This window comes from Vollenhovia emeryi, unplaced genomic scaffold, assembly GCF_000949405.1.
Source record: "Vollenhovia emeryi isolate VEMERY1.0 unplaced genomic scaffold, V.emery_V1.0 DF939137.1, whole genome shotgun sequence".
NCBI lineage: Eukaryota > Metazoa > Arthropoda > Insecta > Hymenoptera > Formicidae > Vollenhovia > Vollenhovia emeryi.
In genome coordinates, this window is record NW_011967229.1 from 2,066,671 (window position 1) to 2,081,338 (window position 14,668).

The 14,668-nt window shown below is 43.0% G+C and overlaps 1 protein-coding gene across 3 annotated transcripts; it reads left to right on the top strand.

Annotated features, from left to right (window-relative positions):
* The first annotated feature begins 2,663 nt into the window (after positions 1-2,663).
* LOC105567485 lies at positions 2,664-7,124 on the top strand. Of its 3 annotated transcripts, none has more exons than XM_012022391.1 (6): positions 2,664-3,034; positions 3,654-4,041; positions 4,274-4,531; positions 5,072-5,302; positions 5,772-6,002; positions 6,494-7,124. In XM_012022391.1, exons 2-6 carry the CDS (start codon positions 3,687-3,689, stop codon positions 6,556-6,558), a joined length of 1,140 nt encoding a protein of 379 aa, XP_011877781.1. In that variant the 5' UTR covers positions 2,664-3,034; positions 3,654-3,686; the 3' UTR covers positions 6,559-7,124. The 3 variants fall into 3 exon arrangements, with proteins under 3 accessions (XP_011877781.1, XP_011877780.1, XP_011877782.1); XM_012022390.1 differs by having other exon boundaries at positions 2,665-3,034; positions 3,603-4,041; XM_012022392.1 differs by having other exon boundaries at positions 2,667-3,034; positions 3,603-4,041; positions 4,277-4,531.
* Positions 7,125-14,668: the final 7,544 nt, after the last annotated feature.

Consider the following 14,668-nt stretch of genomic DNA (forward strand, 5'->3'; position numbering starts at 1 on the left):
TTGATATACTGTTTAAAAGACCTACGTACGTAGTTTCCTTTTTCTTACTATCGCTGTAAAACTGACTAGAGGGGCGATCTTTAGGACTTTTGACACGCGTCTCGTCCCTGTCGATTGCGACGAAGATCGTCGAGGATCGGACGCGGACAATGCGGGGTAGCGGCTCGATCTGTGGATGACGGAGCGGGGAGACACGTGAATGGAGGCTGACGTCCGGGGTGTCGCGGTGGACATTCCGGCGCTTACAAATCGACTCTGGAACCCCATTGCGTAAGCACGACGGTCACGAGAGGCGTCCCGTGACACGAGCCATAACGGGTGCGCACTTTTGTCGCTCGTATAGGTGGAACAGTGCCATACAATCACCTCGTCCCCTTGTGATTTCGCGCCGGGAATTGCGGGAACGAGAGTTCGCAGCTGACGCAGCCGCGCCTCGATTCTCCCGCCTGTAATTCGCGTATAATCTCGCTCGCCAAACCGCACGACGTTAATTCCCGACGGAGTCCTGCGCCGGCGTTTTATCGCGCGTCGGTCCATCCGCTATTTCCCAAATTTATTCGAGCGCCTCTTCGGGCGATTCTGTTGACGCGTCACGTGAAAATCCATAACATTATTCGAAGTCTCGTATTTTCCACATAATCACTATTATTGTTATTATTTCATTATATATTAGTATTGTTATATCAATTCTACATTGAGAAAAATGTCCGATTAAATCGGACATTAAATATAATCGGATAATCCAATTACATAATAACAAACGGATATATCCAATTAAATTGTATATCCGATGAAAAATATGATCGGCTTGTCAACCAAATTTCATCGGATGTGTCCATAATTTAATCGGATAACGTAATCGGGAAAATTAACCATCGGGAACACTGTTTAATCGGTTTGTCCGATGGAAATTTTTCTCAGTGTATTAAACGCTTCTCAGCAGCATTCTTTGACGACTCACCTCATTTCTTAAAACGTTTTCCATCACGTTTGTCTTCGGTGTACATTACACCTTTTTCCTTTCAATAAAGTTACAATTATTGTATTTGACTTTATATTTTAAATGTAATTTGTTCAAAAAAAAATGAAGAGATTTCCGTATTTGCAAGATAGACAAGGACATTCGTGGATTAAAAACGATCGCTTGACGCCGAAAGGTTACCGTGCTGTTCAAAAAATGTATTCAGCTCTTCTTCCCGAGTTCTCTAAAGCGTGTTTGAACAGAGAACTAAAAACGAAAGCTATAACGGGCAACTGGCAAAGATAAGTGCTCGGGTTTCTCGCCGCCCTTCCTAGAAAACTATGAAATCCCCATTTTCTTACGTCACCCCCATAGCCGCTGAGTCACGCCGTTCTATCGCACCCCACGGGGCATCGTAAACATTCGCCACCCTCGTATTCAGGAGTCTCGGGCAAAATTGTATTTCCCGAGCGGCGCTCGGGTGTGCCTTCGAAACGTCAAGTGTACATAATGTTGGGAAGCAACTTATACAATCGAGAGCAGAAGGTACGTTCCCAGAAAGAGATCGATCTTCGGTGACGTGAATTAATTATTGAGAATTAAAATCACCCAACCAGTCCTTTCGCAAGTAAATTAGCTTCTGAGAATTAAGACTCTTAGATCAACTTTCTCTCTCTCTCTCTCTCTTCTGAAGAATCGCAGGCAACTGACCGTTTTTGTGGCAGGGTCGATTTTCAAAAATCAAGAAATTAAATCGGCCTCCTCTTGAAAAACCGCCACAGTTCTCCATGTTCGATTATTCGACATCCAGAACGTTAGACGCGGCGCCGCAACAGAATGTAAATCTGTTCCGTGGCGCGGCCGCGGACTCGCCAACCGTGTCAATATGTAATTCCTCCGGTTATGAAACGAAAATTTACGAGCACAAGGCCGCCCTGTGCCATTATCATAAGCGAAGAAATTAACGTAATCGTAGTCACGACGGCCCTTTCAATTCCCTCAATAGCGACGGCAACGACGACGGCGACGGCGACGGCGGTGGCCGATATATAAAACGTGTAATTCAAGATTTCCCATGGATCGGTTCGTGCTTGCGATCGGATCTGAATTGCGTCAATACGCGCGCGTTGCATAATGATCTGTAATATGGCATAACTCCGCGTATCGCACACACGCCCGTCGCGTTCACCATCGCGATATTTCTATTTCGCGGCGCTATCGACGGGGGTATCGCGATATTATCGCCGTAATGTGTGGCTCTTGGCCAACGATCAGCGATTTATCAAGCTGAAATTGTTACACGGGCGTTTCGTCGGACGTAAACATCCATCGCTGGGCGAGGTATTCTCTTCCCCGACGAGAACAATGAGAGCCCGTCCCGGACGAATGTTTAATTCACGTCGGATTTCAGAAACTTTTCACGTCGCGAATCTTGTACATTCTTACACTGAGAAAAACTTCCATCGGACGAACCAATTAAACAGTGTCTCCGATGGTTAATTTTGCCGATTATAACTTTTCCGATTAAATTATGCAAATATCCGATGAAATTTCATAGAAAAGCCGACAATATTTTTTTCATCGGATTATATTTAATCGGATATTTTTTCAGTGCATATTAATATGTATTTTATTATAGGTACACGGGCATTTTGCTTCTTCAATCATTTCGCGGATCACATGGCACGTAAAATTACAAACGGAATAATATTCCGGTTCTCGACGCGAATCGTTGGAGTTTGATATATAAACTTAACATCTAACCGAATTATTAGTTACTGTCACGACACGCGATACGTGTCCTCTGTAAATATGCCATGTCGAGAGGTGAGGATACCAAACACATATAAGATACACAAGTATCACACGTCGGAATCACTGTACGATCGAGTGTTAGCGTGCCAGCGTCTCGTCTTCGCCAGCGTCTGTCCAGATCATTCCGCCTCGCTCGATTCAGTTGCGATAACGCTTATTTGCATGTCATAGAGCTGTTCGTGAAACGAAAGGCCTGATATATTACGGATAAATTGTGCTACACACAAGTTGGACAGATAAATCAGAGAATTCGCAGAGGTACGAGTGTTTAATTATATTTGTTTTCTTCGTATCGCCTTGTTATATATTCAAGTCACACTTTCAGATGCTTTTTTATTGCCCGAGACCTAAGTATTTATCTGTTACAATAATTATTACGCTTTAACACTGCCTAAGATTTATATGTTGTAAATATAAAACAATCTTTAGTACAAGAAACATTTTGTTAAACCGTTACTTCGACCATTTGTCTATTCAACATGTAAAAAATGTCTCCGAACGTTACGCCCTTGTTCAATTTAACGCAAATTCCTTCCGATTGATTTGCCGATTCTTATCGAAATGTACATACGTGTGTTATCAGTGTCGAAAATATTTCAACTATTTCTTTGTGTGTAAACACAAAGGTTTGGCTACGGCTTCACGACATTTCGAATCCTCTCGCGCGACAGTGCTACCACAAAATAATATTCCGCGATAAAGCAAGAATACGAAATACTTTCGGTATCGAAACCATTTTGTACGTTTTATTTCACATGTCGCGTTACTTGAAAATCTGCGCAAGCCTAAACGTGTAATCCATCTCTTATCGCACAATTGTTCTTAGACACATATCGATGCGACTGTAGCAGAAATAATTGAACATTATCCGGCGCAGTTTGCAACACGCCGCGAATACTCCGTCAGGAAAATGGAATCGACGAACGCTGAGATAAGTCTGCAACAGCGTGCGGATAAACTCGATAGTTCATCCGAAAGTCCCCCGTCACCCTGGGAAACTTCATCTTCGATAGCCGATTCGTCTTTTGTGACTCTGGAGTGTGATAACTGCACTTCTACCTGCTCGTATTGCGATTTTGGAACGTTCGCAGATATAAGAGGAGCTTTTTATTTTGAGGATAATTGTCAAGCGAGAAAAAACCCGTATTACATACCAAGAAAAAAAAGGAACCAACCGATATCACTGACGTCCCTCATTTTACATGAAGACGCAAAGTCGCCTAAAACGAACGAAGTCTCGAAGAAGACCGCAGCGAAATCCAAAAGTACGTTTCGAATTCGTGTCCTAAGGCCCAGAATCTTCAATTCACGGCGCTCAATCAAAATACTTACGTACCATTGACGGAATTGCTGACCGCAATTCCTACTTGACAGAGATTTTGTCGACTGCTTGCTTCGCTTCCGAGAATCAAATTTTTAGCCGACCCCGAGAGATCCGGATTAATTTATTGAGTTATTTTATATTTCGCATTCGGGCTAAAATAAATTTGCTTCTAGCAGACAAACTCTTTAAGAATTACTGCCCGTATTCCTCCGATAATTGCGGCTGCAGTTCGGGTTGCACGGATTGCGACTATGGACTCTATTCGTACACAGTTAAGAACAAGAGCAAGTTGAAAAATAACGTCAAGAAACTGTACGTGAGAGCGTCGAGTGGCTTCAGGCCATTGAAAACGTCTGACAGATGTCAACTAACTACGAAATCGTTTGACACTACGAACATTTTGGAGAAGGAAAAAGCGAAATCCCCTAAAAGTATATTGCACATTTGTATGAAACGTTAAGGCCCGGTTTCACCAAACGTCGGTTAACTTTAATCTTAATTTAATTCATGTTTGTCTCTTTCTAAAGTAACAGTTGGAAAGAGACAAAGAACGAATTAAGCTAAGCTCAAAGTTAAACAACGTTGGTGAAACCGGGCCTGAGTGATCCAACACTTTTAGTTATAATATTTTCTAATTATAATACACCATCCGCAATTATGTAGCTTTAATTCGACAGACTCTCGAGTGTTTTACTTTCAGAAATTAACTGTAAAGTTTAAATATGAATTCATTTGAATACGACAGATCAAAACTACTTATCTAATTACTTTATTCATGGAAAAAATAAAGTTGTATTAACAGCATTAAATCCAGCACTGGCAGAATATTCATGAAGCAACGTTGTTTTATTAAAATGAGAGCAGGACGTATCAAATAAAATTAACAAGATTACTTCCAAATAGATTAAACGTCTGTTAATACAACATTATTTTTCTCAATGTACATGCACTGCTTCTGTGTAAATTTGTAGAAAAAACCTCGGACAGCTGCTATCCCGAATCTTCCAGCAATTGTGATTACAAGCCGGACTACGTAAAACGTGATTTCGAACTGTGTGCAACTGAGGGTCGAATAATGAAACCCAAGAAGAAAACATCGGTAAAAATTTCAAGAAAACAAAACTCAACGAGAACTCTGAGAACTCCGAAACTACTCAGGAATAAAAGAGTCTCGAAGAAGAAGGCGACCAAAGTTTCTGAAAGTACGTCACACGCAAATTTCACGTTGTACCTACATTTAAACCCATATTTTTTCAACTTGTAACACTCGAACTATTATGGCTCCCGATGTAGATTCTCGATTATATATTTTTCTTTCAAAAACTACACTGAGAAAAATTTCCATCGGATAAACCAATGAAATAGTATTTTCGATGGTTAATTTTTCCGATTAAATTATGTACATATTCGATGAAATTTATCCGATGAAATGCAGTTACCGATGAAATGTGCTCGGAGAACCGATCATAGTTTTCATCGGATATGCAATTTAATCGGATATGTCCGTTTGTTATTATGTAATTGGATTATCCGATTATATTTGATTGGACATTTTTGTCAGTGTAGACATAAATTGAAATGTTTAAATTTATTATAAGTATTAATATATTTTTATGTTACTTGATTTTATTATTATATATACACATTCTTGTATAAATTTTCTTTTCATAGTAAACCTCAAACAAAACTGGTTTCCCGATTCGCCTAATAGTGGTGACTACAATTCAACTTGTACGGATGGCGGAAAGGACCGGGTTGTTACAAAGAGAAAAAAGTTAAAAAACAAATATGAAAGAGCGAGAGCCTCCACGAATTCGAGAATGCCAGAATTGTCTTCAGTAATCGATGGAGCGGTTACGAATGGAAAGGATTCGAAACAAACAGCAGAAACATTTTCTAAAAGTGCGTTGAAAGAGCTTCTTGAATTTGTTAAATTTTTATAAACGATAATCGTATTACGGTTTAGTTTTATTCTTTGTAGACAATTCTATTACGCAATATAATGTAAATTATTTGTTTTACTACCGAACGCTAGACATGAGTTCAATTACTCTAATATGTTGTTCCAAACTAGTGTTTCCGATGGTTAATTTTTCCGACGAAATGTATCCAATGAAAAGTGCAGTTCGCGATGAAATTTGATTGAAAAACCGATCACATTTTTCATCGGATATACAATTTAATCGGATATATCTGTTTGTTATTATGTAATTGGATTATCCGATTATATTTAACGGACATTTTTCTCAGTGTACTATTAATTATTGTGAAGTATTATTTTTTAATATTATTAATGCATTATTAACTAAATAATTATCTGTATAGAAATACAGATATCATGGATAGATATAATATAGGATTCCTATTTTACAAATTTCTTTTTGTGTTCTAAGGACGTTCACCACGGTACCCGAGCGACTATTCTGAAAATGATCCCCACTTCTCTGGTGAAGATTGATGTAATAACAAGTGCGGAAATATCAATCATATCGCACCAGAAATTGAAGAACTTGCAGAAATTCGAAATTTATTAATTTGATTAGCATGCCATTTAAAATTCCGATAAAATCGAGCCGATAAAACTTTTATCGGAATTTTAAATTTCATGCTAGCCGTCATCAAATTAAAAAACCACAAATTATTTATATTTCCATAAACGACTGAAACATTACGAATGCCCCGTAAGAAGTTGATAGGGAAAAGTCCTCTCTGAGGTAGGTTTCTGATATGAGATTGATATAATAGCAGGTTGTCAAAATCGAAATTCAACTGTGAATCTTTTTTTGCAATGATTACACAATCTAACAATGAATTTTCCATCTAAACAGACCAAGGGCAAAAAATTCAGAATGGCACCAATTGGTCGACGCTTGTTAATTACCAGAAACCTCGTTGTCTCATTAGGAAGCTTCCCTCTATTAATTAATGACATGTAATGTCACACGCGAACAAGATATGTTAAAATAAAGCACTACATTAATATCGTTACATATATTATGTATATTAAGTTGTATGTATAATATACAATAATATATTGAGTTGTAGGTATAATATATTATAATACATGTACACACATATTACATATACTATTGTATATTATCAATCTGATATATTACATCTATTTATTTTAACATATTTTATATAATTTGTTATGCGTAATAAATATCGGTCAATGGGAAAATTATTATGTACGCGATTTACCATGTAATTACTATTAAACAAATCGCTGCTTTATGTGAGTGAGTATTGATAGAAGAGAAACATTTTAGCCAAGTGACATTTCTCATCTTAATCAAACTGTACTCGTTGCGTCCCTTAAAAAAAAGATGTATTAAAAAATGTATAAATAACAAATAAAATATTTTGCATAGAATGTGGAAAGTTCCTATATTTAATCAAAGTAGCTTCGCGTTATCGCAGATAATTCCTTTTTACACGAAGCGGAGTTGTCCTCTCTCCCTCTTTCGCCCCGACGAAACTCGAGGCTTTCCCTCCCACCGGCGGAGACGCTTTCCGCGGGAATTTCGTGCTTCGTTTCGACTCGGCGCCCGGACGGGCCCCGATTAAAACGGTCACAATACAAGTTAATCAGACACAACGGGAACCGTCGGCCGGGGGTAAATTAAATTAGTCCTCCCGCGCCGCTCCGGGGCGACGTGTACGCGCGCAGAGAGCGGCGCGCAGCTGGAATGCGATTACGTAACGCAGATAAAATCGAAATAAGAGATTACCTCGCACAGATGAGACGGGGAGGACTGAAATCCCGCAATGACATGCAAATATTTAGATAAGATTGTCTACGCCATGTAACGGTGCCCGTACACGCGCGCGTTCTCTCTCTCTCTCTCTCTCTCTCTCTGCGGGCGCGTGTTTGTGTATGTACATGGAAGCGCTATTATCGCGCGAATAATGAGGCATGGGCGTACGACACTTGCGCACGACTATTTTAGCGCGCGGAAATAACACCGTTGCAAAACAAAGTGTAGCATCTAAAATTACCGATGGAAAGAAAACATTAAAAAGCGCTCCAACGAAGAAGCATTAATTCCGGTATAAAAATAATATCGCTCTTTCATTCTCTCTCGCACCCACGCACACGCGCCCTCTCTCTCTCTCTCTCTTCCCCCTCTCCCTCCCAAATGCTTACATAATCACTGAGAATAAATAATCCCGGAGCATTAAAAGTAATATCATCTCCTCGCGCCGCTCCGATCATATTACTTATCTCATATTACTTAGACGAGCGTGCATAACGGTGCAACACGGATTGCCGTTTTGCATCCGAGAGACAAACGCGGCTGCAAGGTGTTTCCCCGAGAACGTAACGCGGGGCGTAAGAGCGTGGCCGGGAAAAACGGGGCGGTGCACCCCGCGGGAGAACGCGCTTGTCCCGACTGTCGCGGCGAGAAGGCGGGAGTGCAGCCGGAGGGAAAACCTGCGGAGAGAGAAAACCGGTCACGTGCGCCTGTGCAACGTGCCGCCGGCTGTTCTTGGGTTCACGGCCCGGCTCTACCTTGCCACCGCAACTAGAAGTTGTGACATAATAGGCTCTCGCCAATCACCTACACCGCGTTCGCACTAACTGCCGAGGCCGGCGAGCGCGCGCGGGGCCAACGCAATTGCCTACGCGGTGCGATGTTCATCGATATGAATAAATATTAGACTAATACGGGGAAATTCTTTGAAAAAATCGACCACCAAGTGGCTTAAATATACATCACTTTTTACGCCAGTTTGGTCGATTTTTTAAAAGAAATCCCGTTAATTTCCCGTGTTATTTGTTAATTACCACTGGCGACAATAAGCTTCACTCAATTTGGTTTATTAGACTAATGCTCGTGTCAGTGTGAAGCGGCAGACGCCAGATGATACTGCCTCATTACCTTAAATATTACCGTTAGTCGGTATATTAAAAATATAAAATATTATATACCGTGCAGGAAGACATTGTACACCGGAATTCTGGCATTACTCCGTTTTCACCGAGGAGGAAACCGCTGAGGGCATTGCGGTGTACAGATTTGCGGCATTACTGGGCATTACTAGGCAGCTTTTGGGCATTAGGCCTTGCTGAGGCGTTATAAAGATAAAATAAGATAATAAGATAAAGTAATGCCCGCTGGGAATTAGTGGGCATTGGTGTGCAAGATTTTGGTCCGCGGTTTCCCCCTCGATTTTTACGGACTGACTTAGACCGCCTTTCCCGTTCTCGATCAAATTTCCCAGAATCGCGCGGCGTCTGTTGTGTGTTAATCGCCCTGCGACCGTCGGGAAAAAAAAAGGAAAGCGAGGTAACGAATTACGTTAGACAAAATAGCGAGGAATCGTTAGAATTACGCTCGCGCGCGTGCACTTGCCGAATCTAGGACGTGGAAAGTAACTGTTTATATTAACATTACGGTCTTTCCTTTTTTTCTCTCCCCCTCCCTCGCGCCCGATGACGCAAGCGCGTCGCTTCGGAGACTTCGCGGGGAATATAAATGTTCCGCGTTTTATGGGGCGGTGAATTTTCTCGGCGATTACACGGCTACGGCTACGGCCGTGTAGGATAATGAGAATTAATTTTAGATCCCGGCTTCGCCGCGGCGAATATTTCTGTCGCTAGTTTTACCGTTAACGATAATTTCGCTCGTTTGCGGCGGCGTTACGACACTTCGCTAGGCCGGCCGCTCGCGCGAGTTGGGTAAGACAAATCCCGCAAAGGTCTCCGCGTCCAGTCACATTGTTCAGAGACCAGGTGGGAGCACTTATGCCGGGATAATGGCAATGTTTATAACGTATAATTAGTGCCTTAGTTGCGCTATCATGCGTCATTTCTCCGCCGCGCCGAATCGAAATCGATACATCGAGAAGTAAACTACGAAACATTCGTCGCCGAAGATAACGAAGAAACATATACGTGACGTAAAATATGTAAATCGCAGCGATATCAATTCGATCGAAGAGAGAGAAATGAATAAACAAAAAATATCATTTAAACGTAACGTAAACAATTCCAAGAAAATTCGAGGATCCCGGAAGAACGCAATTCGGCAGCGGTCCACTTGTCGACGGAATCCAGGTGCGTAAAATTCTGAGTAAACATATACCTCACGCAGATGTCTCCCGAGTAATTCTGCATCCTCCGAGTCTCTGAAATTACCGAAAGGCCACTTTTGGCGCGAGAATCGAATAAGTAACGGTTCGTCCGCGTCGAATCCGTCGGCGCGAATCGCGTTGACCATGGAGTGGCCAGAAGATCCAACAAATTCACGGGCGGTACTTCGAGGGTTCCGCGAAATTTACGACGGGCATTACGAGCGGATTTGCGCGAGGCGCATCTCGCGCGCATCACCGCCTCCGCACAGAGCGGACTATTTTTAAGGGGACGCTGCAGTGATTCTGCACTTTTGGCACCTTTCGCTCCTGGAACTGTCAATTCGTGAAAACATTTGTGTAATATACAAATTGTGCAGCTTTTGTGTACGGACCGACAGTGTTCGACTATTCGGACTAAATCAGAGAACGGCATATGGTATCACTGAAATTAAATTTTGGAGTGACTTTCGACTTCTTGTTAAGCTCCTAAACTTAATTTCAATGATACCATGCTGTTCTCTGATTTAGTCCGACTAGTGGAACACTGTCGGTTTTTACACAAAAGCCACATAATTTGTATATTACGCCAATTTTTTCACGAATTGACAATTCTAGGAGCAAAAAGTGCCCAAAGTGCAGAATCACTCCAGCATCCCCTTAAGCGTGCCGTTATATTATACGACGCGAGTCTCCGGCGCGATATCGAATCGCCGAGGCTTCCATTATTTCTGAAGCAGTCTTGCGCGCTACTTTTGACTCGAATCAGAACGTTCTTGCCTGCTGGGCGCCCCGAATCGCGGAGTACCGCTACTCGGGAAAGATATCCCTTTCATCCACGTACGATCAACGATTAGAACCGAATTTCTCCTCGACGAGCACGCGCGAAGGCAGGAGAATTCCGGCGCGTCCGTCCGTCCGGCCAAACGCGTTTCACGTGCACGATTACACGCACGTGTCCGTTTACACCAAGTGTTTCGTGACGCCGAGTCACGCGCCTCCCTCGTGTACGGCCACCGCGCCCGGGCGAAGAGTCACGGCTGCAATTACGGGTCGGGGGGGACCCGCACGTGTCCACGCGTCGCGGCGCCTTTCCTGACGCAATGCTTTTATCGGGCCGCTCGGTATAACGTGATCGCCGGTACACGTGGTGAACGCGAGATCCTTATGTAAGAGAGCTGTAGAGCGAGTTACGGATGCGCGTACATCCGAACGCGTGTATCTCCACGAGTAGCAGCGCGCGGCGCCCCACGCCTCCCCGCGAGTAGAGTCCCTCTAATCAGAGTCTGGCCCCGACGGGCCAGTTTCGGCAAAATGATGCGAGAGAGAAAGAAATGTACTCCCTCTCACTCTACATACGGCATATGCGTTACGTTATCATTATTGATTTTGCATTTGTCCGGGCGAAAAATTGTTTCGACGCGGCAATCGAGATCCTCTTTCTAGGAAGCGGAAGACTGAGATTGACGAGCGGTCCATTGCACGCTACGATCGTACGAAGCGCGATTTCGGTCGCCTCTCGCGGGTACACGGAGAGAATGTTCTCTTAAAATTTAGCCTGAAAATCACGTGATTTTGGGAGGATTTGGCATTTTGGGGAATTTTGTGTAAGTTTCTGGAAATTTTACCGTACAATTTACTAGTAAAATGTGTGCTAAGTAAAAGTAAAATTTCAAAAGCCTCTCACGAAATTTTGAAAATGCCATGTTGTCCCACAATCACATGATTTTCAGGGGAAATTTTAACAGAAAATTCTCTCCGAGTAGAGTCCCTCTAATCAGAGTCAACAAGAAATATATTCCCTCTCGCTCTACATGACGCATATGCCTTTAGCTGAGTGAGAGGAAATATATTTCCGTCTCTCTCGCATCATTTTGCCGAAACTGCCTGTTGGCCAGACTCTAATTAGAGGGACTCTGCCCGCGAGAGGCGGTCGAAATCGCGCTTCGTACGATCGTAGCGCGCAATGAACCGCTCGTTAATCTTAGTCTTCCACTTCCTAAAAAGAGAATCCCGACTGCCGCGTCGAAAACAATTTTTCGCCCGCGCGGACAAATGTAAAATCAATAATAAGCATATCACGGATGCAGAAGCAACGTGCGTGTGAATATAAATATCGGGAGATGATAATGAATATCTCTCTCGTACAGCAATCGCCTGATTTATGCGAAGAGGACATTGATTCCACTTTGTTTTTTTACGTACAACCGCAAAGTAGATAAGCAGTTAGATGTTTTTAATGCTGAAATGCGTTCCGAAAAATCTCCGGCTGAAAAAAATTATCACCTAAAGATGTGTATCGTTTACGCAGGGTTGGAAAAGTTACTTTATACAAAAGTATCTAGTTACAGCTTTTTCGCTAAAAGTGTAACTAGTTACAGTTACAAGTTACTAATTCTGAAAAGTAACGCGTCACAGTCACTCAAAAGGTAACGAATCATTATTTCGCAGTTACTTTCTTGCAAAGAAAATAAAAATATCAAATCCGCAGTTGAATTATAATATAAAGTGTCGATAAAACCCGAGTAGCACAAAGTATTGGCGTAATATTGGGAAATAATGTAGTTATCGAAAAAATGTAACCGAGTTAAGTTACAGTTACAGATGAAGAAAGAGAGAGAGAGAGCCCTGGTAAAAATTCCGTTAGAAACGGATAGAACATGCATTAAATTCTATCTGTTTCTGACTGTTCTACTATGCGTTTCGCGAAAACGCATAGTAGAAAAGTCAGAAACAGATAGAATTTAATGCATGTTCTATCCGTTTCTAACGGAACTTTTACCAGGGAGAGTAACGGAGTTAAGTTAGAGTTGCCGAAAAGAAGTAACTATAACTGTAACTTCGTTACAAGTAACGAGTTACTTTCCAACCCTGCATTTACGATTACACTTTCGGAGACGTCATCGTCGAAACGCATAATAAACATCCGTCTGACATTTCCTACGGATAAACACGCTTGAAAGATACGTTCGCCGGGAAATCTCATTAAAATTGAGAGGAGAGATTGTACAATTCCGTAAATGACGGAGTGGGTTCAGCTCCTTAACGAGCCCGACCGCGATAATTATGGACGCCCTCCTCGCTCTCTACGATATACCTCTGCGTAAAGACGCCCACGAGTTTTGTGTTATTATGTATCTTCGCGCACCGAGATAATTATTTTTATCCCGCCCCTTTGACGGCCAAGATACGCAAAAATAAAACAAGTTTAATAACGCGCAAAGGTCCGGTCGAGCGTGACTTCGATCTGTCGTTGCTTCCCTCCCCGCGATTCTGGAAAAATACGCGCGGTAGCGGCGAAATCATTCACGGAAAAAAACATTTAGCTGCTGTAGCTAAAACTTAGTAAAATATGGACAGCGAATATTTTTAGTTGTGATAGCTTTTAGGTGCGACAGCAAACGGTTTGCTGTCGTAGCAAAATATTGAGCTATCACAACTAAAAATATTCGCTGTCCATATTTTACTAAGTTTTAGCTACAGCAGCTAAATGTTTTTTTTCCGTGTTCTGCGACCTGCAGATCGACCCGATCGGCCGGCCAGATAAATCGCGAATAAAAACAAAAGACACTTGATTCAGATTCAAATTGACGGTAATTCATTTTGATCATTCAGTTGTCAGTCGAAGACAATCGATACGAGCTTCCGTTAAATTCGTCGACCGCCCGCCTCGGAAGCGCCGGCGCCGCGATAGCGTACACCCCCACGGGCACCACCGTCGCGGGCGCAATTATCATCGAAGCGACGCTATTGTCGGAGCGGAGCGGAGATAACGTCCCGGGAGAGAAAAATAACGCGGTGGCCCGCGATGGAAAACGAGCCGACGCGCTAACTCGCGTTGCATGCCGCGTAACACTTATCTCGCGGTTCCGTTCCGCCGCTCGCGTTCCTCCTCGCGGGCCTCCGGAGCGTGCAGCCCGGGTCCCTCCCCTCCTCTCCCCCGGCCGCTCCAGAAACCTACTTTTTCGAGTCACCGTGGCAGCGACGGATCCCCCGCGATCTCGCGTGCCGCCGGCATGTTATATCAACCGGGCGAGGGCGAAAAAAGCGCGCCCCTACGGAAACCCGGCGTGTTTCGCAGCCTCCCCTCTCTCTCTCTCAGTCTCAGCCCCCTCTCTCAGTTTTATTGTTAGTCTCGGTCTCAGCCACCCTCTCTCGGTCTAAGCCCCTCTATCTAAGTATCTCTTCCAGTCTCAGTCTCAACCCCCCTCTCAGTCTAAGTCTAAGTCTCTCTCTTTCTCCCAGTCTCAGTCTCAGCCCCCCCCTCTCTCTCTCTCTCTCTCTCTCCTCTCTGCTCGCCCCCGCGCGAATCTTGGATAATCGAACGCGTTGTAACCGGGAATTGCGCTCGCGATCCCAGGCTCGAGCGAGCGTCTCCGAAAGAAGCGAACTGATCAACCTGCAAAAATGGAGGTATTAATAAATGTCAGTTCCAAGATCTATTTTCAGGTCTGATGTGACGATAAATAAATTCTACTACAATGGAAAAACGC

What these genes read in the sequence shown, in the direction of transcription:
- LOC105567485 (XM_012022391.1), top strand. Translation starts at nt 3,687, where the DNA reads ATGGAATCGACGAACGCTGAGATAAGTCTGCAACAGCGTGCGGATAAA. An exon ending in GACCGCAGCGAAATCCAAAA is followed by an intron (nt 4,042 to 4,273) that starts GTACGTTTCGAA and finishes ATTTGCTTCTAG; the next exon opens with CAGACAAACTCTTTAAGAAT. An exon ending in AGCAGAAACATTTTCTAAAA is followed by an intron (nt 6,003 to 6,493) that starts GTGCGTTGAAAG and finishes TTGTGTTCTAAG; the next exon opens with GACGTTCACCACGGTACCCG.